The sequence below is a fragment of the Piliocolobus tephrosceles genome, chromosome 14, assembly GCF_002776525.5.
Source record: "Piliocolobus tephrosceles isolate RC106 chromosome 14, ASM277652v3, whole genome shotgun sequence".
In the NCBI taxonomy this organism is placed as follows: domain Eukaryota; kingdom Metazoa; phylum Chordata; class Mammalia; order Primates; family Cercopithecidae; genus Piliocolobus; species Piliocolobus tephrosceles.
In genome coordinates, this window is record NC_045447.1 from 9,475,592 (window position 1) to 9,501,556 (window position 25,965).

The 25,965-nt window shown below is 52.3% G+C and overlaps 3 protein-coding genes across 7 annotated transcripts in view; 1 reads left to right on the forward strand and 2 right to left on the reverse strand.

The window, feature by feature from the left end:
- NUP188 (nucleoporin 188) overlaps positions 1-4,488 on the reverse strand; it is a 67,917-nt gene extending 63,429 nt beyond the window's left edge. For 3 of the 4 annotated variants that reach the window (XM_023216988.2, XM_023216986.2, XM_023216985.2), the window contains exon 1: positions 4,426-4,488. In XM_023216988.2, coding sequence (XP_023072756.2) covers positions 4,426-4,457 — 32 coding nt within the window. In that variant the 5' untranslated portion in view covers positions 4,458-4,488. The remainder of the gene's footprint in view (positions 1-4,425) is intronic. The other variant, XM_023216987.3, reaches the window with a different exon arrangement.
- DOLK (dolichol kinase) lies at positions 4,451-6,648 on the forward strand. The gene has a single exon (XM_023216989.2). The coding sequence runs from the start codon at positions 4,875-4,877 to the stop codon at positions 6,489-6,491; it is 1,617 nt and encodes a 538-aa protein (XP_023072757.1). The 5' UTR covers positions 4,451-4,874; the 3' UTR covers positions 6,492-6,648.
- Positions 6,649-10,100: 3,452 nt separating this feature from the next.
- On the reverse strand, positions 10,101-24,672 carry PHYHD1 (phytanoyl-CoA dioxygenase domain containing 1). 2 transcript variants are annotated; one of them, XM_023217224.2, is made up of 10 exons: positions 24,507-24,672; positions 17,238-17,313; positions 17,037-17,084; positions 14,885-14,940; positions 14,743-14,805; positions 13,598-13,619; positions 11,629-11,757; positions 11,411-11,527; positions 10,569-10,695; positions 10,101-10,474 (listed from the first exon to the last, which is right to left on the reverse strand). In XM_023217224.2, exons 1-10 carry the CDS (start codon positions 24,603-24,605, stop codon positions 10,429-10,431), a joined length of 783 nt encoding a protein of 260 aa, XP_023072992.2. In that variant the 5' UTR covers positions 24,606-24,672; the 3' UTR covers positions 10,101-10,428. The 2 variants fall into 2 exon arrangements, with proteins under 2 accessions (XP_023072992.2, XP_023072993.2); XM_023217225.2 differs by lacking the exon at positions 14,743-14,805.
- Between the last annotated feature and the right edge of the window lie 1,293 nt (positions 24,673-25,965).

The following is a 25,965-nucleotide window of genomic DNA, read 5'->3' on the forward strand; positions in this document are numbered from 1 at the left end:
AAAAATTAGTCGGGCATGGTAGCAGCTTCCTGTACTCCCAGCTACTCGGGAGGCTGAGACACAAAAATCACTTGAACACAGGAGGCAGAGGTTGCAATAAGCCAAGATCACACCACTGCACTCCAGCCTGGGTGACGATGTGTCTAGCTCCAACAGACAAACAAAAAAAGACATTTTCTCAATAAATAGTTATTACTTTAAAAAAAAAGTTATTAAAGGCACAGAGATTATATTTTGTCAGATCCCAAATCATCACTGAGAATAGTAATATGTAATAATCAAACACTGCTTAGAAAGCCTATCTGCAGAGAGAGAAGGGATGAAAAGGTCCTAAAATATGCTAAAAATTTGGAAAAAGAATGCAAGCTATGGCTGGACGTGGTAGCTCACGCCTGTAATCCCAGCACTTTGGGAGGCCGAGGTAGGCGGATCACGAGGTCAAGAGATCGAGACCATCCTGGCCAACAAGGTGAAACCCCGTCTCTACTAAAAACATAAAAATTAGCTGAGCATGGTGGTGTGTGCTTGTAGTCCCAGCTACTCGGGACGCTGAGGCAGGATAATCGCTTGAACCGGGAGGCAAAGGTTGCAGTGACCCGAGATCACATCACTGCGTTCCAGCCTGGCAACAGAGCGAGACTCCTTCTCAAAAAAACAAACAAACAAAAAAAAGAATGCAAACTATGTTAACTACAAGGTAAAACTAAAAAACAGGCCGGGCATGGTGGTTCACACCTGTAATCCCAGCACTTTGGAAGGCCAAGGTGGAAGGAATATTTGAGCCCTGGAATTTGAGACCAGCCTGGGCAGCATGGCAAATCCCTGTCTCTACAAAAAAAAAAATACAAAATTAGCTAGTGTGGGCCGGGCACAATGGCTCACACCTGTAATCCCAGCACTTTAGGAGGCTGAAGCCGGCGGATCACTTGAGGTCAGGAGTTCGAGACCAGCCTGGACAACATGGTGACACTCCATCTCTACTAAAAATACAAAAATTAGCCAGGCATGGTGGCAGACGCCTGTAGTCCCAGCTACTCAAGAGACTGAGGCATAATAATCACTTGCACCCAGGAGGTGGAGCTTGCAGTGAGCTGAAATCGCGCCAACGCACTCTAGCCTGGGCGACAGAGAAAGACTCTGTCTCAAAAAAAAAAAAAAAAAAACTAGCTAGTGTGGTGGTGTGCACCTATGTTCCCAGCTCTTGGGAGGGCTGATGTATGTAGGAGGCTCCACTGAGCCCTGGAGGGCGACGCTGCAGTGAGTCTTAATCACAAGTGATCAAGGAGGATCACCTGAGCCCAGGAGTGCGCGATTAGCCTGGGCAACACAGTGAGATCTTGTCTCTACAAAAAATACAAAAATTAGCCAGGCATGGTGGCGTGTGCCTGTAGCCCTAGCTACTTTGGAGGCTAAGGTGAGAGAATCAGTTGAGCCAGGGAGGCAGAGGTTGCAGTGAGCCAAGATCCTGCCACTGCACTCCAGCCTGCACGACAGAACAAGACCCCTTCTCCAAAAAAAAAAAAACAAAAAAACACTAACTGTAACACAAAGCACTAGCTCTGTTTTAAAATTGTCAGCCTGTAATCCCAGCACTTTGGGAGGCCAAGGCCAGTCGATCACCTGAGGTCAGGAGTTGGAGACCAGCCTGGCCAACATGGTGAAACCCTGTCTCTACTAAAAATACAAGAAATTAGTTAGGCGTGGTGGCGGGCGCCTGTAATCCCAGCTACTCAGGAGACTGAGGCAGGAGATTCCTTTGAACCCAGGAAGCAGAGGTTGCAGTGAGCGAAAATCGGGCCAGTGCACTCCAGCCTGGGCAACAACAGTGAGACTCTGTCTCAAATAACTAATCTTTCAGGATTTTCTCATCAAAAGAGGTTTAAACACACCTAAAATTTATACATCTCTTTCCTAATGGTTAATGCTTTAAAAGCAACTTCGATTCTGCTCAAAGAATAGCCACCAACTCCCACATGGCACACTGGAATCACTAATCATTTTTCTGATAACAAGACAGTATTCAGGCCAGGCATGGTGGCTCACGCCTGTAATCCAGCAGTTAAAGAGGCTGAAGCTGACAGATCACTTGAGGTCAGGAGTTCCAGACCAGCCTGGCCAAAATGGTGAAACCCTGTCTCTACTTAAAACACAAAAATTAGCCGGGTGTGGTGGTGCACACCTGTAGTCTTATCTACCGGGGAAGGCTGAGGCAGGAGAATCGCTTGAACCCGGGAGGCAGAGGTTGCAGTGAGCCAAGATTGCGCCACTGCACTGCAGCCTGGACAACAGGAGCAAAACTCTGTCTCAAAAAAAAAAAGGGAAGGAATAGTAGCGACAACACTGCCCCAACACTGCTGGCACAAAACGGCAGGGGAGGAAAAAGCAAACTGTTCCTCACAAGGTTCATTCCTCGTCCGGTGGAAATTGCAAAGACGTCTTAATTCCAGCTGAGAGGTGAAGGAAGTGGTATCAGAGAGCATGGGCAGTATGTGTAATAAGTATTTACTGAGAGCCTATCATGCTTTTCTGGGTGCTGAGAATACAGGGGTGGCTGGGCGCAGTGGCTTATACCTATAATACCAGCACTTTGGGAAGCCGGCAGGATCACTTGAGCTCAGGTGTTTGAGACCAGCCTGGGCACCATAGGTAGATCCACATCTCCAAAAAACATCTAAAAAAAATTAGCCAGGTGTTGGCCGGGCGCGGTGGCTCAAGCCTGTAATCCCAGCACTTTGGGAGGCCGAGACGGGTGGATCACGAGGTCAGGAGATCGAGACCATCCTGGCTAATACGGTGAAACCCCGTCTCTACTAAAAAATACAAAAAAACTAGCCGGGCGACGAGGCGGGTGCCTGTAGTCCCAGCTACTCGGGAGGCTGAGGCAGGAGAATGGCGTGAACCCGGGAGGCGGAGCTTGCAGTGAGCTGAGATCCGGCCACTGCACTCTAGCCTGGGCGGCAGAGCAAGACTCCGTCTCAAAAAAAAAAAAAAAAAATTAGCCAGGTGTGGTGGTGCACACCTGTGGTCCCATCTACTCGGGCAGTTGAAGTGGGAGGATCACTTGAGCCCAGGAGTGAGCCATATTGCAGTGAGCCCTACTGTGCAATTGCATTCCAACCTGGGCAACAGAGCAAGACCCTGCATCAGCCAAGAAAAGAAAAAAAGAGAGAGAGAGAAAGAATACAGTGATAAACAACGTAACAAAAAAGTGGGGAAAACGGCCGGGCGCGGTGGCTCACACCTGTAATCCCAGCACTTTGGGAGGCAGAGAGGGGGGATCACGAGGTCAAGAGGCTGAGACCATCCTTACCAACATGGTGCGCGCCTGTAATCCCACCTACTTGGGAGGCTAAGGCAGGAGAATCGCTTGAACCTGGGAGGCGGAGGTTGCAGTGAGCCGAGATGGCGCCACTGGACTCCAGCCTGGGCGACACAGCGAGAATCCATCTCAAAAAAAAAAAAAGTGGGGAAAACACTGCTGGCACAGGGAAGGATAAGAGGCAAGGATGTTTAATTTTAAGGAGGATGGGTGGTGGGAAGACCGAAGACCTTCGAGCTGCAATGTGGAAAACGGAGGGAGGCGTGGTGGTCTGGTTATAGCACTGGAGGCACGCAGACTTCAGCCTGAATCCTCTCTTTATCACTTGGCTAGCTCTGAGCCGGACTTCTGAGTCATCTGTGAAATACAAGGCGCCTCTCGGAGTTGCGAGAATTGAATGAGGTAACTCACGGGAAGCGCTCCATCAGGGTCTGACGCTAGAAAGCACTTTGTGAGAATTGTAGCTTTCGTATATGATATTTCATCTCCTTGTCCCTAAAGCCTAGTTCAGTCCCTTAAATCTCTTGGAGGATTTGGACATGCTCGCTGACTGATTCAATGCAAGAAAAGAACGATTCGAGGCGTGGAGAGGGCAGAAACCGCAAGCGCGGCTCCGCTCAACCCGAAACAAAATCCTAACAAGAACAGATCGCGGGAGAGGTTGGGGAGCCAGCAGGGCGCACTCGACGCCGGGGCAGGACACTGGGAGCCTGCAGCACGGACGTGGGTGGGGGGTACCCGAGGCGACCGCAAAGCTCCCCGTGGCTCGAGGGAGCGTCACGGCCGGACAAGGAAGCGCGGGTGGGGCGCCAAGAGACGCGCCGGAGGTGAGAGAAGAGGGAGGCAAAGTGCCCTGGATGAGAAGATGAGAGGCCAACCGCGGAGAGAAGGGGTGAAGAGCCGGCCCCCCTCCTGAAGAAGACTCTTCAGATCCCCGCGCGCGGGGACCGTTTGGACGTAACCGCCTCCTGTCTCGGTGCCCGTCCACCCAGCCGGGGTTGACCCTGCCACCGTCGCCACATCCCGCCTCCAATTCCCGCCCCTCTTCCGCTCGGCTTTGACCCCGCGCCTCACAGCCACCCCGGTCTACTCGACCCGCTCCGCACCTCACACACGGCCCGCCGCCGGCCGCCGCCATCTTCGCGCGCGCGCGCGCCCTAACCCCGCCCCCAGACGCCATGCCCACGTGACCGCTCGCCCCCGGATCGGGAGCGTGGGCGGGGATTTCATCACGTGACGTTGCCGCGGGGCAGTGCCAAGATGGCGAGGCCCAAAGAGGTGAGGAGCCGGCAGCGGGGGCGGCTGTAACTGAGAGGAAGGCTGCAGAGTGGCGACGTCTACGCCGTAGGTTGGAGGCTGTGGGGGGTGGCCGGGCGCCAGCTCCCAGGCCGCAGAGAGTGACCTGCGGTGGAGTTCCCTCCTCGCTGTTGGAGAACGGAGGGAGAAGGTTGCTGGCCGGGTGAAAGTGCCTCCCTCTGCTTGGCGGGGCTGAGAGGCCCGAAGTCTAGGACATCCGTAGTCACCCCGGCCTCCGTGAAGCCCCAGGTCTAGAGACATGACCCGAGAGTGCCCATCGCCGGCCCCGGGGCCTGGGGCTCCGCTGAGTGGATCGGTGCTGGCAGAGGCGGCAGTAGTGTTTGCAGTGGTGCTGAGCATCCACGCAACCGTATGGGACCGATACTCGTGGTGCGCCGTGGCCCTCGCAGTGCAGGCCTTCTACGTCCAATACAAGTGGGACCGGCTGCTACAGCAGGGAAGCGCCGTCTTCCAGTTCCGAATGTCCGCAAACAGTGGCCTACTGCCCGCCTCCATGGTCATGCCTTTACTTGGACTAGTCATGAAGGAACGGTGCCAGGCTGCTGGGAACCCGTTCTTTGAGCGTTTTGGCATTGTGGTGGCAGCCACTGGCATGGCAGTGGCCCTCTTCTCATCAGTGTTGGCGCTCGGTATCACTCGCCCAGTGCCAACCAACACTTGTGTCATCTTGGGCTTGGCTGGAGGTGTTATCATTTATATCATGAAGCACTCGCTGAGCGTGGGGGAGGTGATCGAAGTCCTGGAAGTCCTGCTGATCTTCGTTTATCTCAACATGATCCTGCTGTACCTGCTGCCCCGCTGCTTCACCCCTGGTGAGGCACTGCTGGTATTGGGTGGCATTAGCTTTGTCCTCAACCAGCTCATCAAGCGCTCCCTGACACTGGTGGAAAGTCAGGGGGACCCAGTGGACTTCTTCCTGCTGGTGGTGGTAGTAGGGATGGTACTCATGGGCATCTTCTTCAGCACTCTCTTTATCTTCATGGACTCAGGCACCTGGGCCTCTTCCATCTTCTTCCACCTCATGACCTGTGTGCTGAGCCTTGGCGTGGTCCTACCCTGGCTGCACCGGCTCATCCGCAGGAACCCCCTGCTCTGGCTTCTTCAGTTCCTCTTCCAGACAGACACCCGTATCTACCTCCTAGCCTATTGGTCTCTGCTGGCCACCTTGGCCTGCCTGGTGGTGCTGTACCAGAATGCCAAGCGGTCATCTTCCGAGTCCAAGAAGCACCAGGCCCCCACCATCGCCCGAAAGTATTTCCACCTCATTGTGGTAGCCACCTACATCCCAGGTATCATCTTTGACCGGCCACTGCTCTATGTAGCTGCCACTGTATGTCTGGCGGTCTTCATCTTCCTGGAGTATGTGCGCTACTTCCGCATCAAGCCCTTGGGTCACACTCTACGGAGCCTCCTGTCCCTTTTTCTGGATGAACGAGACAGTGGACCACTCATTCTGACACACATCTACCTGCTCCTGGGCATGTCTCTTCCCATCTGGCTGATCCCCAGACCCTGCACACAGAAGGGTAGCCTGGGGGGAGCCAGGGCCCTTGTCCCCTATGCCGGTGTCCTGGCTGTGGGTGTGGGTGATACTGTGGCCTCCATCTTTGGTAGCACCATGGGGGAGATCCGCTGGCCTGGAACCAAAAAGACTTTTGAGGGGACCATGACATCTATATTTGCGCAGATCATTTCTGTAGCTCTGATCTTAATCTTTGACAGTGGAGTGGACGTAAACTACAGTTATGCTTGGATTTTGGGGTCCATCAGCACTGTGTCCCTCCTGGAAGCATACACTACACAGATAGACAATCTCCTTCTGCCTCTCTACCTCCTGATATTGCTGATGGCCTAGCTGTTACAGTGCAGCAGCAGTGACAGAGGAAACAGACATGGGGAGGGCAAACAGTCCCCACAGCAGACAGCTACTTGGGCATGAAGAGCCACGGTGTGAAAAGCAGATTTGATTTTTCAGTTGATTCAGATTTAAAATAAAAATCAAAGCTCTCCTAGTTCTAGTTTTGCTGATACTTATCTTTTATTTTTATTTTTTTTTGAGACAGTTTTGCTCTTGTTGCCCAGGTTGGAGTGCAGTGGTGGATCTCGGCTCACCGCAACCTCCGCCTCCCAGGTTCAAGCGATTCTCCTGCCTCGGCCTCCCTAGTAGCTGGGATTACAGGCATGTGCCACCACGCGCTAATTTTGTGTTTTTAGTAGAGACAGGGTTCCTCCATGTTGGTCAGGCTGGTCTCGAACTCCTGACCTCAGGTGATCCGTCCACCTCGGCCTCCCAAAGTGCTGGGATTACAGGTGTGAGCCACTGTCCCAGCCTTGCTGATATTTAAAATGAAAAGAGTCTTAAGGGATAATCCAGCAACTCAAAGAACCTGACTGTGCTGTAGAGCCCCCCTCCTCTCTCACCCTGAGCCTCAGAGGAGGCCAGAGTGGATGCTGGAGAGAGTAAAGCATAATGGTTAACACTTTAGTCTGGTCAAACTAATCTGGTCAGAATCCTTGGCTGCACAGCTTCTTACTAACTTTGTGACCTTGGATGGCTGGGCGCAGTGGCTCATGCCTGTAATCCCAGCACTCTGAGAGGCCGAGGCAGGCAGATCACCTGAGGTCAGGAGTTCGAGACCAGCCTGACCAACATGGAGAAACCCCGTCTCTACTAAAAATACAAAATTAGCCTGGTGTGGTGGTACATGCCTGTAATCCCAGCTACTAGCGAGGCTGAGGCAGGAGAATCGCTTGAACCCGGGAGGCGGAGGTTGCGGTGAGTCGAGGTGGCTCTACTGCCCTCCAGCCTGGGCAACAAGAGTGAAACTCTCAAAAAAAAAACTTTGTGACCTTGAGTGAGTCACTTAGCCAGGCTGAACCTCAGTTATCTTGCAGATGGGAGTAATGACAGCCCACACCTCGAGGGGTGTTGTGAGGGTCCAGCCTACAGCCCACCCTTGAAAAGCAGTCAGAAAGGGAAAGAGTCATTCCTACCAAAGACCAGTCCTCATCTTAGCGAAAAGCCGAAAAGCTGGGCAAACCATTTCAAAACCAGAGTGACCTTTGCTCTCCTGGCTTCACTTGGAGGCGGAGAACCCCTGAGGGAAAGAGCAGAGGGCTAGGAATAACTGAAGGGAGAGGTGGGTCAACTTTGGCGGGGTTGAGGGAGGATCAGACCCTGCTTGGGCTGGATCTTGTATTAGCCAACCCCACCCCGCCTCTGGTGTCCCACTGAGTGGTGCCGATAGAGAAAAATGGGCTGAATAGCACTAGGACCTCATCAAGGGGTCCTTCCTAAGACCCTGCCACATTCTAGTCACGTCCAAACCTGTGTTTGTTTCTTCCCAAGGTAGGAAAGATCCACAGGGGCTGGGGGAGTTTCCTGAGAGGTAAAATGACTCTATGAGAGGCCCACGCTCCAGCCTTGCTCTCTGGGAGGACAGGCTCCGGGACTGCCTCATTCCCCACCCCATCCCCCAGGGCTAGCACAGGGGGCTGACGAGGAGCAGGAAATCAGTAGATTTGGGAGTCCATCTGCACTGTGTCCCTCCCGGAAGTGTACACTACACAGATAGTGAATGCATAAACATTTTCCGTCACTAGGAAGATAGCACAGCAAGATTCCTGAGACTGGCAAGGTTCTCCCTTTCTCCCCCAGCTTAGGGAGGACGTCAGAGGAGGTGAGAGCTTTGGTCCACCAAGGCCAGAAGCCAGGAGCAGAGCTCCAGGGAGCCGAAGCTTCTGCTTGAGAATCACTGCCATGTCCTTTCCCTCACAGGAGAGTATTGAGACATTCCTTTGGGACTCAACAGAGACGCTTCCCTTCGCTCAGGCTCCCTCCTATTAATTTGCAAAAAGAGGCAGCAATATGTTGGTAAAAGAGTACCAGCTTTGCCCCACAGACTCCCAGGGTGGCCTTGGGAAAGGGCTCTATCCTCTGGGCCTTGGGTTTTCTGTGTAGTTGGGGGATAGGATACATCAGGGTCACAAACTCAAATGAACGCAGTGAACGACAACAGGGGGCCACACTGAGCCTCTAAGGGAGCTCCAGCCAGTAGCCACCATGCTAGAGTGTAGGCCCCATGTTGTCAATTGCATTCTCATTCAAGGAAGCTTAGGAACCTAGATAGTTATGTGAAATCTTCAAGTTTTTTCTTAAATGCTGAGGCCTGGCCAGGCGCAGTGGCTCACACCTGTAATCCCAGCACTTTGGGAGGCCGAGGCAGGTGGATCACTAGGTCAGAAGTTCAAGACCAGCCTGGCCAAGATGGTGAAACCCTGTCTCTACTAAAAGTACAAAAATTAGCCGGGTGTGGTGGCGGGCGCCTGTAATCCCAGCTACTCAGGACACTGAGGCAGAGAATTGCTTGAACCCGGGAGGCAGAGGTTGCAGTGAGTTGAGATCACGCCACTGCACTGCAGCCCGGGTGACAGAGTGAGACTCTGTCTCAAAAAAAAAAAAAAAAAAGAAAAAGAAAAAGTGCTGAAGCCTAGAAAAAATGCATCTGTGGGCTGGAATCAGCCTGTGGTCCCCAGTTTGTAGCCTCTGGGCCAAACCTCAGCTGAGGAGGTTTTAGATTTGGTACTTGTTCTGAAGGTCTGAGTGCCTGCCAAGCATGCCCAAACAGGAAAGGCCCCTGAAAGCCCTAGACTGGCCCCCTTACTGGACACGGGAGGAAACAAGCCCAGAGGAAGGAAAGGCCCTGGCCTGAGACCACGGAGCAAGTTGTTCACGGAGCCAGGACCAGAACCTGGAACTCTGGATTCCTAGCTCTGGGCATCTCTGCTCCCCAAGAAGGGAAGATGAGGCAGTGTCAAGGTTAGGAGCACGGGCTCTGCATGAGGCTGAGCCTGCTGAACAACCGAGCAGCTGTGACTTGGGCAGGTCATTTACCCCCTCCTTAGCTCAGCGTCGTCTTCTGTAAGTACAGATGATAATGGCACTTACCTCTCCTAGTGAGGATTCTATGAGATAAAGCCTGTGAAGGTCTCAGCACAGAGCGGGGCACACAGTGAGTGCCCACTAAATGTTACTTATTAAAATCACGCAAGCCACGCCAAACAGGGCTGGGGTACCTGGGATGCATTTTAGTATCTTGTCTGGAAAGCAATTTTTTTTTGAGATGGAGTTTTGCTCTTGTTGCCCAGGCTGGAGTGCTGTGGCGTGATCTCGGCTCACCGCAACCTCCGCCTCCTGGGTTCAAGCTATTCTCCTGCCTCAGCCTCCCGAGTAGCTAGGATTATAGGCATGCGCCACCATGCCTGGCTAATTTTTTGTATTTTTAGTAGAGATAGGGTTTCTCTATGTTGGTCAAACTGATCTCAAACTCCCGACCTCAGGTGATCCGCCCGCCTCGGCCTCCCAAAGTGCTGGGATTACAGGCGTGAGCCACTGCACCCGGCCTGGAAAGCAGTTTTCTTGTCTGGAAAGCAATGCTGCTTGGGAAAGAAGGCTCAGTGGGGAAGCTGCATTCTGAAGTCATTTTTATTCGATAACTAACACCATAATAACCAGAGTTCCATCTGAGAGGAGAGGAGAGTGAGAAGGGGCCGGAACCCTTTGGTGGCTGAGAAGCCTCCTCAAGGCTATGTTGGGGCAGTAGGGAGGCAGAGAGATGAAGATCTTAGGGAAGCTCCTGACCCAGCCCAGGCTGCTGCCCACAGGGCAGGAAGAAAGCCCAGGAGGGGAGACAAGACCTCCCTGTTGCAACCAAGAGGCTGAGCAAGACGCTGGTGTTTGCAGCCCACAGCTTCACCCGGGAGGGGCCAGGGCTCCTGCCCTGTGAAAGCCTTTAGGTGTACAGTGGGGGAAAGGGCAGTTCAGCTGTTGGCTGGAGCCTGCAGAAGATAGAGGAGATAACCTTGAGGTGCAGGGTCACTGCTCCCAGCCTCCAGGGGACTGTCGGGCGCACACACCCACCCTGTCACCTACCAGTTCTCTGGGCTCCAGGTGGTACCAGAGGCCTCCATGAGGTGGAAAGTGTAGGCCTGGCGCGAGTGGTCAGAGAGGTTCTGCTTGCTCTTGTGTACCACTTCTCCATGGATGAGGACCAGGGTCCCTGGCAGAGACACAAGCAGGTCAGGAACCCACCAGCTCCACATTCCCCCTCCCCAGGGCAGGAAGGGACACGGGCCCTCCTCCCTCCAGCGGTTTTGTGGCCCCCATCCATCCCCATTCCCTTCCCTGAAAGCTCAGGCACCTGCAGCCTCCCACAGGGTCGGAAGCTAAGCTGTAGAGATGCAAGTTCCTCTGGGATCGAGTCCCCTCTGCTGTGGACTGCGGCCTTGGCAAGCCTTGGGAAGGGCCTGCCCTCCCGAGGTCTTTGCAGGATCAGGCAGAAGCCCTCTGCACTGTGCCAGTCCACTGGGACCTCTCTGGTGATGCTGAGTTACACATTGGTTTTCCCTTTTCACAAGAGAAAGGACCCGCCCAACAGCCGACATCGGTTGAGCAGTGGCCATGCACTAGGCAGACTCTGTATCCATGTATTTATCATCTCACTGACTTCCCACTTCACGTTTGGGGAAATTCAGGCTCAGGGAGTCAGTCATTTGCCCAGAGAAACAGCCTATAAGTAGCCGAGTGTGGATTCTAGCGTGATCTGGGTCAGCTTGCAGGAAAACATGCTGCTTCCTGACTTCCCAGCCCCCATCCAGCCCTCCTCTTTCTGTGACTTCACTGCCCTCAGATGACCCCGAGGGATGCTGGGTAGTCGAGCAGGCACAGACTGATGGACTCAGCCCCCTGCCTCTCTGCCCTCTGCATCTGCCTACCTCTCTGCACTGGGGTGGGCACAAAGAGGCTGTTATCCCGGGCTGGCTCTGACCCGAGGAAGCTGGTGCCAGGCACTGAGCCAACAGGGGCCCGGACCATCCTTCTTGACACGCCACCTGCAGGCCAAGATGGAGAGCCTTAAACTCCTTCTTTCTCGGGGTCCCTCTCCCTAGGGGGTGGGGAGTCCCAAGTGGGCAGAAGAGACAGGGTTCCTCACTGGTGTGGGAGCCAGGGATGAACCAGAGACAGCCGTTCTCCAGCGTGGCGTCCTCCACTGCGATCCATATGCCCAGCACCCAGCCCAGGGGCTCCGTGTACAGGAAGGAGGCGTCCTGATGAGGGGAGACTACAGCAGGCCCACGGGGAGTGAGAAGCCCATCCTTTTGCCTGGTCCCACCTCACCTTGGCCTCATTACCCACTCCTCAGTCCTCTGGGTGCTCTTCAGGGCCAGCCTTCCCACGATTGGTCAGAATCTCATCACTTCCTGGCCCAGGACTCTAAGGCAAAGTGATTTCACCTCTCAAAGCTTCAACTTCCTAAACCGTAAAGTGGCTCCAACAATAGCCTACCTCACAGGGTGCTGGAGGATTCTATGAGATGATGTATGAAAAGTGCTTAGGGCCCAACCATGTAACTGCTGGATATAAAGTAGCGCTACTGTTTAATTCCAGTGAGATAACTCAAGCCACCCTTCTTAACTGGGGACAAATGCCCCCAGCCACCAGATGGTTCACCCAGTGGCATAAGTTTGGGAAGCTGGAGCTTGGCACGGTGGCTCACACCTATAATCTCAGCACTTTGGGAGGCCGAGGCAGTTGGATCACCTGAGGTCAGCAATTTAAGACCAGCCTGGCCAACATGGTGAAACCCTGTCTCTACTAAAAATACAAAAATTAGCTGGGTGTGGTGGCGGGCGCCTGTAGTCCCAGCTACTCGGGAGGCTGAGGCAGGAGAATGGCGTGAACCCGGGAGGCAGAGCTTGCAGTGAGCTGAGATCGGGCCACAGCACTCCAACCTGGGTGACAGAGCGAGATTCCGTCTCAAAAAAAAAAAAAAAAAAGAGACAGAGTCTCACTCTGTCACCCAGGCTGGAGTGCAGTGGTGTGATCTTGGCTCACTGCAACCTCCTCCTCTGGGTTCAAGCGATTCTCCTGCCTCAGCCTCCTGAGTAGCTAGGACTACAGGTGTGCGCTACTACACCCACCTAATTTTTCTATTTTTTTTGTTGTTTGTTTGAGACGGAGTCTGGCTCTGTCACTCAGGCTGAAGTGCAGTGGCCAGATCTCAGCTCACTGCAAGCTCCGCCTCCCGGGTTTACGCCATTCTCCCACCTCAGCCTTCCTAGTAGCTAGGACTACAGGTGCCCGCCACCTCGCCCGGCTAGTTTTTTGTATTTTTTAGTAGAGACGGGGTTTCACTGTGTTAGCCAGGATGGTCTCGATCTCCTGACCTCGTGATCCGCCCGTCTCGGCCTCCCAAAGTGCTGGGATTACAGGCTTGAGCCACCGCCCCTGGCTGAATTTTTCTATTTTTAGTAGAGATGGGGTTTCAACATGTTGGCCAGGCTGGTCTCGAATTCCTGACCTCAGGTGATCCGCCTACTTCTGCCTCCCAAAGTGCTGGGATTACGGGCATAAGCCACCACGCCTGGCCTAGGAAATCTGTATTTTTTTTTTTTTTTTTTTTTTTAGGACAGAGTCTCGCTCTGTCGCCCTGGCTGGAGTGCAGTGGCGTGATCTTGGCTCACTGCAGGCTCCGCCTCCCGGGTTCACGCCATTTTCCTGCCTCAGCCTCCCGAGTAGCTGGGACTACAGGCGCCTGCCATCTCGCCCAGCTAATTTTTTTTTGTATTTTTTAGTAGAGGCGGGGTTTCACCGTGTTAGCCAGGATGGTCTCGATCTCCTGACCTCGTGATCCACCCGTCTCGGCCTCCCAAAGTGCTGAAATCTGTATTTTTAACTAGCTGGGGTTGGTGGCAGGTTCAGGACCCACTATGCCAAAGACACAGGGTTTCCCTCCCAATCTGCTCTCAGAGGAAGGAATGGAAGGTGGCTCCTCCTCTCCGGCCCAGGCTCCTACAGCAGACAGGAGCAAGTGCTTTCCCTCTTTCTAAAGATCTGAGAACCACTGCGGTCTTAGATGTCCCACCCATGGCCTTTTCAGGGGCCCACAGCTCTCAGCTCACCTTCACCGCCAAAGTGAGGTTGCTGCAAGAGAAAGGAAAAGCCTGGTGAGGATAGAGGAGAGCAGAGAGGAGCCGGGCTTGCTCTGAGAGTCACAGGATGCTGCTGCCCTGGCCACAGGCATTTTCCTCTCTCTCACCCAGCTACCTCAACACCCAGCTACTGAGCAGCTACCGTGTGCCAGCCCCAGGAGGGATGCAAAGAGAAACCCCCCCTGCCCAACGAGCTCCTAGCATGTGCAAGCACACACATGCCTAACAAGATCACAAAGCAGAGCGGGGCAAGGACTGGAGGGATAGGCTAGGACGCAGACCAGCAGTTGAGCCTTCCAGCTCCAGAGTCAGACAGGTCCTTCTTTTCTGAGGTGTTCTGGAAGGCTTCTTAAAGGAGGTGGCACTGAGCTGGGCCTTGAAAGCCGGGAGCACAGCATTTCAATTGCCAAAGAAGGGAGGAGGGAGGTCTAGAGAGGCCTGAGGATGACCCTCCCTCCTACCACCAAATTTTTTTTTTTGTCTTTTTTTTCTTCCTTTTTGTGGAGAACGGGGTCTCGCTATATTGCCCAGGCAGGTCTCGAACTCCTGGGCTCAAGCTGTCCTCCCACCTCTGCCTCCCTGAGAGCTGGGATTACAGGAGTGAGCCACTGCACCCGGCCAAATTTTTTTTTTTTTTTTTTTTTTTTTTGGAGATAACCTTGCTCTGTCACCCAGGCTGGAGTGCATTGGCGTGGTCTCCACTCACTATAACCTCCACCTCCTGGGTTCAAGCAATTCTCCTGCCTCAGCCTCCCGAGTAGCTGGGACTACAGATGTGTGCCACCATGCCTGGCTAATTTTTGTATTTTTAGTAGAGATGAGGTTTCTCCATGTTGACCAGGCTAATCTCGAACTCCTGACTTCAAGTGATCCGCCCGCTTCAGCCTCCCAAAGTGCTGGGATTACAGGCATGAGCCACCACGCCCAGCCCCTACCACCAAATTTTAACAGCATCAACTAAGTTCCAGGTGCTTTAGCCAGAGGAGACCGATTTTCCATGTTCTCCCACCAACATCATAATTCCAGCAACTTTTGGCCCATTGTACGGAAGGGCTTGGTATGAGCAGTCTGCCCATTTTACAGACGGTAAACTGAGGCCAGGACAAGGAGCTCACCTTAAAGATGTACATGCTCTGCACCACCACAGGCATCTGGAGGCCCAGACTTCTGGCCAAGGTCTGGAGGGGGGCAAAGGTCATGCTGCCAGCCTGCCACCCGTGGCCCAGCCTCCTGGCCCCCACCCCCACCTCTGCTCACCTGCACCTTGGGGGAGTGTGTGATGCTCTTGAAGACAGGGTCGTGGGCGTGCAGAGCTGCGGGACAGAAGGTGGCTGTCAGCGCCATCTCAGGCCCACGTGTCCCTCCACACCCAGCTCTGGGCACCCACACTCAGGCTCACTTTGACATTCTCACCTATTTTGTATGCATTCACCCTTCTGCCTGTTTACAACCGAGTAATGGGCTCCATGGGAGCCTTCCCCCCACCCAGGCCCTATGCCACCCATGCCCTTATTCTTGACCTTCTGGCCATCTGGGAAGCTCAGTCCAGCCCCGAATCCCTACCCCTCACAGATGACTAAGGGCTCCTTGGCGCCAATCATGTGCAGCAATCTCGGTGCCACCATTTGCTCTGTGTGACCTCGGGTAACCATTTCTCTCCTGTGAGCCTCAGTTTCCTCTTCTGTCAAATGAGGATTAGAAGCACCTGGGAGGCAGGGCTGCTGTGGGACTCGATGGGCTAATGAATGTGCAGGGGCAGCCCAGGGCCTGGCATGCATAGTCCCTCACTGTCATAAACAGAAGATTGAATGCATTTAATGCCACTGAGCTACGTACTGTTTTTTTTTTTTTTTGAGATGGAGTCTCGCTCTGTCACCCAGGTTGGAGTGCAGTGGTGCAATCTCAGCTCACTGCAACCCTCACCTCCTGGATTCAAGCAATTCTCCTGCCTCTGCCTCCTGAGCAGCTGGGACTACAGGCGTCCGCCACCATACCCAGCTAATTATTGTATTTTTAGTAGAGATGGGGTTTCACCATATTGGCCAGGCTGGTCTCAAACTCCTGACCTTGTGATCCACCTGCCTTGGCCTCCCAAAGTGCTGGGATTACAGACATGAGCCACCGTGCTCGACCGAGTTACGTACTTTAAAGCAGTTATCATGGTATGGTAAATCTTACATGTATTTTACCACAACTTGTCTACAAGCCTACCACGATATAACTTCAGGTTTAACAATAAGCTTTCCAGGCCAAGTGCAGTAGCTTATGCCTATAATCCCAACATTTTGGGAGGCCAAGGCAGGAGGATCACTTGAGCCAGCCCAGTAGTTGAAGACCAGCCTAGGCAACATAACAAAACCTCATCTCAATTTTATTTTACAAAATAAATAAGCAGTCTACAACACAAATTATAATGTATGATCCTAAAGAAAAAAAATGAGGGTTTTCTTACTTGACTTTGGGGTGTCAGAATAGGGACCCTGTCAGTAGGTCAGATGCCCCTTAGGGTGGCTCCAGGGAGCACTGGACCCAGGAACTCCCCCAGGCCAGGCAGTAGACAGTGGAAGAGCCTGCACATGCCCATCTGTTGGGGGGAATCAGGTGACCCCCATCCCCAGTGCTGTGGCAGCAGTGTCATGACTAGCAGAGGGGCCGAAGACCAGAGGGGAGCCTGCAGCCACAAATGCCATTCACCCGACCACTAACTTACTATGGGCTTTCTTTTTTTCTTTTTTCTTTTTTTTATTTTGAGACGGAGTTTTACTCTTGTTGCCCAGGCTAGAATGCAATGGTGCGATACCGGCTCACTGCAACCTCCACCTCCCGGGTTCAAGCTAATTTTCCCGCCTAAGCCTCCCGAGTAGCTGGAATTAGAGTCATGTGCCACTATGTTCGGCTAATTTTGTATTTTTAGTAGAGATGGGGTTTCTCCATGTTGGTCAGGCTGGTTTTGAACTCCCGACCTCAGGTTATCCGCCCACCTTGGCCTCCCAAAGTGCTGGGATTACAGGCGTGAGCCACCAAGCCCAGCCACTATGGGCTTTCATTAAGACTCCTAAATTCTTCAGGCTTCAGTTTCCCCATTCTTTTTTTTTTTTGAACAGGGTCTCACTATCTCTGTCACCCTGTCAAGCTGGAGTGCAATGGCATGATCTTGGCTCACTGCAACACCCGCCTCCCCAGTTCAAGCGACTCTCCTGCCTCAGCCTCCTGAGTAGCTGGGACTACAGGTGTGCGCCACTACAGTCACCTAATTTTTTCTATGTTGGCCAGGCTGGTCTTGAACTCCTGACTTCAAGTGATCCACCCGCCTTGACTTCTCAAAGTATGTGTTAGGATTACAAGTATCAGCCACCACTCCCAGCCAGTTCCCCCATCTTCTTTCCTGCACCCCCAAGCCCCTGCTCACCATGGCCAATTTTGTTGACGGACTTCTCCGGAGGGACCAGGAAATTTCCTGTGGCACAAAGAACAGATAAAGGCAGAGAACTGGTGTCTAGCCTTCCATGGGCAGCTGGCCTCAGCACTCTTCCATCCCTGGGAGCAGATCCCCGAGTCCAGCCTACCCTCACCATGGCTCCTGCCCAGCTCTAGGGCCCCAGCTCCAAACCTTTCTCGTCAAAAACGCCTTTCTCAAAGAAGAATCGAATCTTGTCACCACTGCTCAAGAAATAGTCTGTGCTGCCCTGTGGAAAGGGAACATCAGAAGACTGAGATAGCATCCCAGGGTCAGAGCTGGGCCTGGCAAAGAGGGAGGTGGATTCAGAAACTTCCTACCGCCACAGGGTTACAGACCCCCTGGGGGCTTCTCAAACTTGTCCACTACGGCACAGACAGTGAGCCAGAACTTCAAATGCCTGAAATCACACCCCAAAGATGCAAACACGGAATTTCTTGGGAACCTCACTATACTGTGATTCAGAACATGGATGCTAGAGTGGTACAGGACTGGTTCCCTGGTAGCCTTGGGCCCCTGGTTTTATGTCAGCAAGACTTGATTTTCTCATCTGTAAAAAAGGAATAATAATGGCTGGGCTTAAGGACTCACACCTGTAATCCCAGCACTTTGGGAGGCTTAGGCAGCACATCATTTGAGGCCAGGAGTTCAAGACCAGCCTGGCCAACATGGTGAAACTTAGTCTCTACTAAAAATATGAAAATTAGCTGGGTGTGGTGGGCACCTGTAGTCCCAGGTACTCAGGAGGCTGAGGCAGGAGAATTGCTTGAACCTGGGAGACAGAGGTTGCAGTGAGCCGAGATTGCACTACGGCACTCCAGCCTGGGTGACAGAGTGAGACTCTGTCTTGAAAAAAACAGAAGGCTGGGCTCAGTGGCTCAGTGGCTCACACCTGTAATCCCAGCACTTTGGGAGGCCAAGGCGGACGGATCACGAGGTCAGGAGATCGAGACCATCCTGGCTAACACAGATGAACCATCGTCTCTACTAAAAAAATACAAAAAATTAGCCGGGCACAGTGGCGGGCGCCTGTAGTCCCAGCTACTCAGCAGGCTGAGGCAGGAGAATGGCGTGAACCTAGGAGGCAGAGCTTGCAGTGAACCGAGATCGGGCCACTGCACTCCAGCTTGGGCAACAGAACAAGACTCTGTCTCAAAAAAAAAAAAAAAGATAATAATAATACAACTGACCAGGTGTGGTGGCTCACCCCTTTAATCCCAGCACTTTGGGAGGCTGAGGCGGGTGGATTATCTGAGGTCAGGAGTTCAAGACCAGCCTGACCTACGTGGAGAAACCCCGTATCTACTAAAAATACAAAATGAGCCGGGCATGGTGGTGCATGCCTGTAATCCCAGCTACTTGGGAGGCCGAGGTAGGAGAATCGCTTGAACCTGGGAGGCAGAAGTTGTGGTGAGCCGAGATCGCACTATTGTACTCCACCTGGGCAACGAGAACAAAAGTCTGTCTCAGGAAAAAATAAAAATACAAATACAAAAAATTAGCCAGGTGTGGTGGCAGGCACCTGTAATCCCAACTACTCGGAAGGCTGAGGCAGGAGAATCGCTTGAACCCGGGAGGTGGAGGTTGCAGTGAGCTGAAATCGCACCATTGCACTCCAGCCCAGGTGACAGCATGAGACTCCATGTCAAAAAAATTTTAAAAAGTAAATAATAGCCGGGCGAGGTGGCGGGCGCCTGTAGTCCCAGCTACTCCGGAGGCTGAGGCAGGAGAATGGCTAAAACCTGGGAGGCGGAGCTTGCAGTGAGCTGAGATCCGGCCACTGCAGTCCAGCCCGGGCGAAAGAGCAAGACTCCGTCTCAAAAAATAAATAAATAAATAAATTTAAAAAATATAAAGTAAATAATAATAATAATAGGCCGGGCGTGATGGCTCACGCCTGTAATCCCAGCACTTTGGGAGGCCGACGCGGGCAGATCACGAGGTCAGGAGATTGAGACCATCCTGGCTAACAGGGTGAAACCCCATCTCTACTAAAAAATACAAAATATTCGCTGGGCGTGGTGGCGGGTGCCTGTAGTCCCAGCTACTCAGGAGGTAGAGGCAGGAGAATGGCGTGAACCAGGGAGGGAGAGCTTGCAGTGAGCCGAGATTGTGCCACTGCACTCCAGCCTAGGCAACAGAGCGAGACTCGTCTCAAAAAAAAAAAAAAAAAAAATAGGCCAGGCACGGTGGCTCAAGCCTGTAATCCCAGCACTTTGGGAGGCTGAGACGGACGGATCACGAGGTCAGGAGATCGAGATCATCCTGGCTAACACGGTGAAACCCCGTCTCTACTAAAAAAAGTACAAAAAACTAGCCAGGTGAGGTGGCGGGCGCCTGTAGTCCCAGCTACTCGGGAGGCTGAGGTAGGAGAATGGCATAAACCCAGGAGGCGGAACTTGCAGTGAGCTGAGATCTGGCCACTGCACTCCAGCCTGGGCGACAGAGTGAGACTCCGTCTAAAAAAAAAAAAAAAGGAAGGAAGGGAGGGAGGAAAAAAACTGACCTCCTCAATTCTTGGAGGCTTCAGCCAGAGGCTGAATCTTATAGCAGTTAGGACACAGATTCTGGAGCTGAAATCCTTGGGTTTAAATCCTGGCTCTAGGCTGGGTGCCGTGGCTCAGGCTTGTAATCCCAGCACTTTGGGAGGCCAAGACGGGTGGATCACCTGAGGTCAGGAGTTTGAGACCAGCCTGGCCAACATGGCAAAACCACATCTCTACTAAAAATACAAAAATTAGCAGGGCGTGTGGGCACACGCCTGTAATCCCAGCTACTTGGGAGGCTGAGGAAGAAGAATTGCCTGAATCCGGGAGGTGAAGGTTGCAGTGAGCCAAGATCATGCCACTGCACTCCAGCCCATGTGACAGGAGTGAGAATCCATCTCACCATCTCACAACAAACAAAACAAAAAAATTCTGGCTCTATTGCAGTGGTCTGGAACCAAATCTGAAATATCTCCGAGACATGCCTGTACGTATGTTATCTCACTGAGCTTTGGGTTTTCAAAGAGGTAGGGTCTGCTATAATCCCCATTTTATGGAAGAAGAAATTGAGGTGCCTTTTTTTTTTTTTGAGACAGAGTCTTGCTCTGTCGCCCAGGCTGGAGTGCTGTTGCGCGATCTCGGCTCACTGCAAGCTCTGCCTCCCGGATTCACGCCATTCTCTTGCATCAGCCTCTGGAGTAGCAGGGACTACAGGCAGCCGCCACTATGCCCAGCTAATTTTTTGTATTTTTTTAGTAGAGACGGGGTTTCACTGTGTTAGCCAGGATGATCTTGATCTCCTGACCTCGTGATCTGCCCACCTCGGCCTCCCACAGTGCTGGGATTACAGGTGTGAGCCACTGTGCCCAGCCAAGGTGCTTTGTTTGTTTGTTTTTGAGACAGAGGTTCACTCTTAATTGCCCAGGCTGGAATGCATTAGTGCGATCTTGGCTCACTGCAACGTCCATGTTGGTCAGGCTGGTCTTGAACTCCCAACCTCAGGTGATCCGCCCACCTCGGCCTCCCAAAGTGCTGGGATTACAGGTGTGAGCCACTGCGCCAGGCTTTTTTTTTTTTTTTTTTAGAGAGAGACAGTGTCTTGTTCTGTTGTCCAGGCTGGAGTGCAATCGTGCATTGGGATCACGGTTCACTGTAGCCTTGACTTCCTGAGTTCAGGTGATGCTTCTACCTCAGCCTCCCAAGTAGCTAGAACTACAGGTTCACACCACCATGCCTAATTTTTTTTTTTTTTTTTTTTTTTTTTGAGACAGGGTTTCGCTCTGTCACCCAGGCTGGAGTCCAGTGGCGCAATCTCAGCTCACCACAACCTCCATCTCCTGGGTTCAAGTGATCCTCCTGTCTCAGCCTCCCAAGTAGCTGAGATTACAGGTGCGCACCACCACTCTCAACTGATTTTCTTGTATTTTTGGTAGAGATGGGGTTTCGCCATGTTGCTCAGGTTGGTGTTGAACTCCTGGGCTCAAGTAATCTGCCTGCCTTGGCCTCCCAAAGTGCTGGGATTACAGGTATGAGCCACCATGCCGGGCCATGACTAATTTTTTTTTTTTTTTAAAATGGAGTCTCACTCTGTCACCCCAGGCTGAAGTGCAGTGGCACGATCTCGGCTCACTGCAACTTACGCCTCCTGGGTTCAAGTGATTCTCCTGCCCCAGCCTCCTGAGTAGCTAGGACCACAGGCATGCACCACCATACCTGGCTAATTTTTTATATTTTTGGTAGAGATGGGGTTTCACCATGCTGGCCAGCCTGGTCTCAAACTCCTGACCTCAAGTGATCCACCCACCTCGGCCTCCCAAAGTGCTGGGATTACAGGCGTGAGCCACTGCGCCCAGTTTTTTTTTTTTTTTTTGTATTTTTTGTAGAGACAGGGTTTCACCATGTTGCCCAGGCTGGTCTCAAACTCCTGAGCTCAAGCGATTTGCCCACTACCTTGGCCTCGCAAAGTGCTGGGATTATAGGCTCGAGCCCCCATGCCTGAAAAGTAAAAATATTAAAGGTAATATGCCAAGCATATCTCAATGATTTTACTGAATTCGTTATTTCACAAGGGAAACAGTAAGATGTTACAATTGGTTCAAAGGAGAATTCCAAGAATTACACACACACGTATGTAGATACTAAGGAATACTGAAACAAATTTTTTTTTTTTTTTGAAATAGAATCTTTCTCTGTCACCCAGGCTAGAGTGAATGGCGCGATCTCAGCTCACTGTAACCTCTCCCTCCAGGGTTCAGGCGATTATCCTGCCTCAGCCATCCAAGTAGCTGGGACCACTGGCGCCTACCCCCACACCCAGTTAATTTTTGTATTTTTGGTAGAGACCGGGTTTCATCATGTTCCCTAGGCTAGTCTCAAACTCTTGACCTCCAGCAATCTGCCTGTATCAGCCTCCCAAAGTGCTGGGATTACAGGTGTAAGCCACCATTCCCGGCCCTTGAAATGAATTTAGAGATAGACGCAAACTGTTGTTTTTTTTTTTCTGAGACAAGGACAGGGTCTCTATCACCCACCCAGACTGGAGTGCAGTGGCATGATCATAGCTCACTGCAGCCTCAACCTCCTGGCCCCAAATGATCCTTCTGCCTCAGCCTCCCATGTAGCTGGGACCACAGGAATATACCACCATGCACAGCTAATTTTTAAAAACTTTTTTGTAGGGCCGGGCGTGGTGGCTCAAGCTTGTAATCCCAGCACTTTGGGAGGCCGAGACGGGCGGATCACGAGGTCAGGAGATCGAGACCATCCTGGCTAATACGGTGAAACCCTGTCTCTACTAAAAAATACAAAAAACTAGCCGGGCGAGGTGGCGGGCGCCTGTAGTCCCAGCTACTTGGGAGGCTGAGGCAGGAGAATGGCGTAAACCCGGGAGGCGGAGGTGAGCTGAGATCCGGCCACTGCACTCCAGCCTGGGCGACAGAGCGAGACTCCGTCTCAAAAAAAAAAAAAAAAAACTTTTTTGTAGAGACAGAGGTCTCACTTTGTTGACCAGGCTAGTTTCGAACTCCTCGGCTCATGCAATCCTCCCTCCTTGGCCTCCTAAAGTGCTGAGATTACAGGCATGAGCCACCAAACCCAGCTGCCCAACTGTTCTATCCGCAGGGCAATAATTGCATTCCCCAGGACCCAGTTCATGGTAACATGACTGGAACAGAGTAGCACTGACCCCCCTACTTGGACAAGTATCATGTGCATTATTATCAGTTTTATCCAACTTACAGTGTTGTAAAATAGCTCAGACAAGGAAAGCTGGAAGTAACCCAAGAGAATGAGACAGGACGCCCACTGATCTTTTTTTTTCCTCACAGTATCAAGAGTGAATATTGAGGATGTTACTGAGTGCCGGGCACCATGTCCATCTCTTTTCTTTGCACATATTTTAAACCAAGATATATCGGGTTTTTTTTTTTTTTTTTTTTTTTTTTGAGACAGGAGTCTTGCTCTGTTGCCCAGGTTGGAGTGCAGTGACATGATCTCAGCCCACTGCAACCTCTGCTTCCTGAGTTCAAGCGATTCTCCTCCCAAGTAGCTGGGATTACAGGCACTCACCACCAGGCCCGGCTAATTTTTATGTTTTTAGTAGAAACAGGGTTTCACCATGTTGCCCAGGCTGGTCTCAAACTCCTGACCTCAGGTGATCCGCCCGCCTCAGCCTCCCAAAGCGCTGGGATTACAGGTGTGAGTCACTGCGCCCCGCCAATATATCAGCTTTATTCTCATGTTCTTCCCAACCCATAGCCCGTTAGCCTCTGAAGGCAGTCTGGAGGGCACAGGATTTGGCCCTTCTTACTACTAGGAACCCTTGAGTGACCTGCCTGTCTCTGGCTGCAGGACCTGTCTCTGCTTCCCCCAATATCCCCCCGAACGGAAGGCAGCTGTACAGCAATGAGACCAGCTTTTTGGAGGAAACTGTCATTCCTTAACCGGTTCTTTCTCCTTCTCAAGACCCCATTCTTCCCATTCCCCAGGATGGCTTCCGGCTGTTGTAGTTCTGCTTATGCCCACCAGATGGCAGGTGCTACTCAGCGTGAGTGCCAGGATCTGGCCTGGCCCAGGCCCAAGCAGGCTCATAATAAACTCCAAGTAGGAAGGGTCAAGAGAACCGTGTGGGAGACCCCAGAGTCTTCAATTCACCCATTGCAAACTGTACTGGGCCCTATCATGTGACCTATTCAGTCACTGGGGGGAGAAAATCTGAGTTCCTAGTCTCATGGGAGATAACAAGTTACATAGGTGGGGATCATCCAGATCACTGGGCTCATTCCAGGTGGCTGGCCACAAAGTGGCCTTCGGTGGCTGGAGAACAGGAAGTAAACCTAAGCTGGGAACAGCAGGGACTTGGTATCAGACAGATCTGGGTTGAAATCCTGACTCTGTCCACTACTAACTGTGTGGCTTGGGGCAAGTGATCTGAACCTCATTTTCCCCACCTGTCTAATGGGATAATAGCCTGTAATCTCAGCACTTTGGGAGACCAAGGTGGGTGGATCACCTGAGGTCGGAAGTTCGAGACCAGCCTGACCAACATGATGAAACCCTGTCTCTAGCAAAAATACAAAAATTAGCCAGGCCTGGTGGCACATGCCTGTAATCCCAGCTACTCAGGAGGCTGAGGCAGGAGAATCACTTGAACCCAGGAGGTGGAGGTTGCAGTGAGCTGAGATCGTGCCACTGAACTCCAGCCTGGGCAACAGAGTGAGACTCTGTTTTAAAAAAAAGAAAAAAGGAAAAGAAAAAAAAGGACTATAAAGCCTACTTGATAACATAACTTCCCAGTGAGAAGTGAGGGAAAGGTGTGTAAGGGGCTTGCCTGACACCCTGGAGCCTTCGGATTCTCCCTTCCACGCTGTTGCTCTGACCAGGGACCAATCCCTCCCTCAAAGGCCACATCCCATCCTCATGTGCCTCAGACACGTACCTGGGCTCGAAGCTGCTCCTCTTCCTGGGTGGAGAATTCTGTGCGGCAGTGGAGAGGAACGTCCATTTCAGCCACTATCTCGCCAATCCTCTGTTGCATGGCCACACACTCTTCTGCAGACAAGAATCCTTCCAGCACCAGGAATCCATCCTGTTGGAACTACAGGCAGGATTGAGACTCAGGCTTCCCCAGTCTGCAAATGCTCCTGTCTGACCCTTCCCTCAACCCTGTAGCTGTGTGAAGGTGGGACCAGGTATCCTGCTTGCTGCCCTGTCCCCAACCCCAGGCATGGAGTCTGGCACCCAGCAAAGAGCAATCAATATTGGCTGCTTGAATGAAAGAAAAAGTAGTTAGGCCGGGTGCAGTGACTCATCCTGTAATCCTAGCACTTTGGGAGGCTGAGGTGGGCAATAACCTGAGGTCAGGAGTTCGATTCCAGCCTGGCCAACATGATGAAACCTCATCTCTACTAAAAATACAAAAATCAGCTGGGCATGGTGGTGCATGCCTGTAGTCCCAGCTACTTGAGAGGCTGAGGCAGGAGAATCACTTGAACCCAGGAGGCGGAGGTTGCAGTGAGCCGAGATCATACCACTGCACTCCAACCTAAGCAACCGATGAGACTCCATCTCAAAAAAAAAAAAGAAAGAAAGAAAGAAAAAGGAGGCTGGGCACAGTGGCTCAGGCTTGTAATCCCAGCACTTTGGGAGGCCAAGGCGGGTGGATCACCTGAGGTCAGCAGTTCGAGACCAGCCTGGCCAACATGGCAAAACCACATCTCTACTAAAAATACAAAAATTAGCAGGGCGTGTGGGCACACGCCTGTAATCCCAGCTACTCAGGAGGCTGAGGCAGGAGAATAGCTTGAACCCAGGAGGTGGAGGTTGCAGTGAGCCAAGATCATGCCATTGCATTCCAGCCTGGGCAACAAGAGTGAAACTCCATCTCAAAAAAAAGAAAAGAAAAGAGAGGAGAAGAGGAGAAGAGGAGAAGCCCTTGAATTTGGGAGGAACATAAGGAATTGGGAATGGATAGGGCAGAGTGAGGGGAGGGGTGGAAGAGGAGGCAGGAGGGCGGCAGGGGCTGGGCCAGGCTGGGAGCTGGGTTCTATCTTGAGTGCAGTGGTAGCCGTGGAAGGGAAGCAGATGTCTTCTTCTGATTTGCCTCTGGTCCTGTTATTCTGAGGCTCTTGAGAGAGATAAGGAGAGAATGAATATCTGCCCATTTGCCTACAGAGCGTTACCAAGTTTTAGCCCCAACAGGGACACTGAAAGTCACCTACTGCAGGGCACGGTGGCTCACGCCTATAATCCCAATAGTTTGGGAGGCCAAGGTAGGTGGATCGCTTGAGGTCAGGAGTCGGAGACCAGCCTGGCCAGCATGGTGAAACCCTGTCTCTACTAAAAATACAAAAATTAGCCAGGTGCGGTGGTGGGCACATGTAATCCCAGCTACTCGG

Bases quoted from the DNA above. Each gene is read 5' to 3' on its own strand.
- DOLK (XM_023216989.2), top strand. From the start codon at position 4,875: ATGACCCGAGAGTGCCCATCGCCGGCCCCGGGGCCTGGGGCTCCGCTG.
- PHYHD1 (XM_023217224.2), bottom strand. From the start codon at position 24,605: ATGCAACAGAGGATTGGCGAGATAGTGGCTGAAATGGACGTTCCTCTC. The intron at 13,620-14,742 runs GTGAGCTCCTTG...TTTCTCTTGCAG, and splicing joins AGAGCATGTACATCTTTAAG to CAACCTCACTTTGGCGGTGA. The intron at 11,758-13,597 runs GTGAGCTGAGAG...GGCCTGCTGTAG, and splicing joins ACCTCACTTTGGCGGTGAAG to TCTCCCCTCATCAGGACGCC.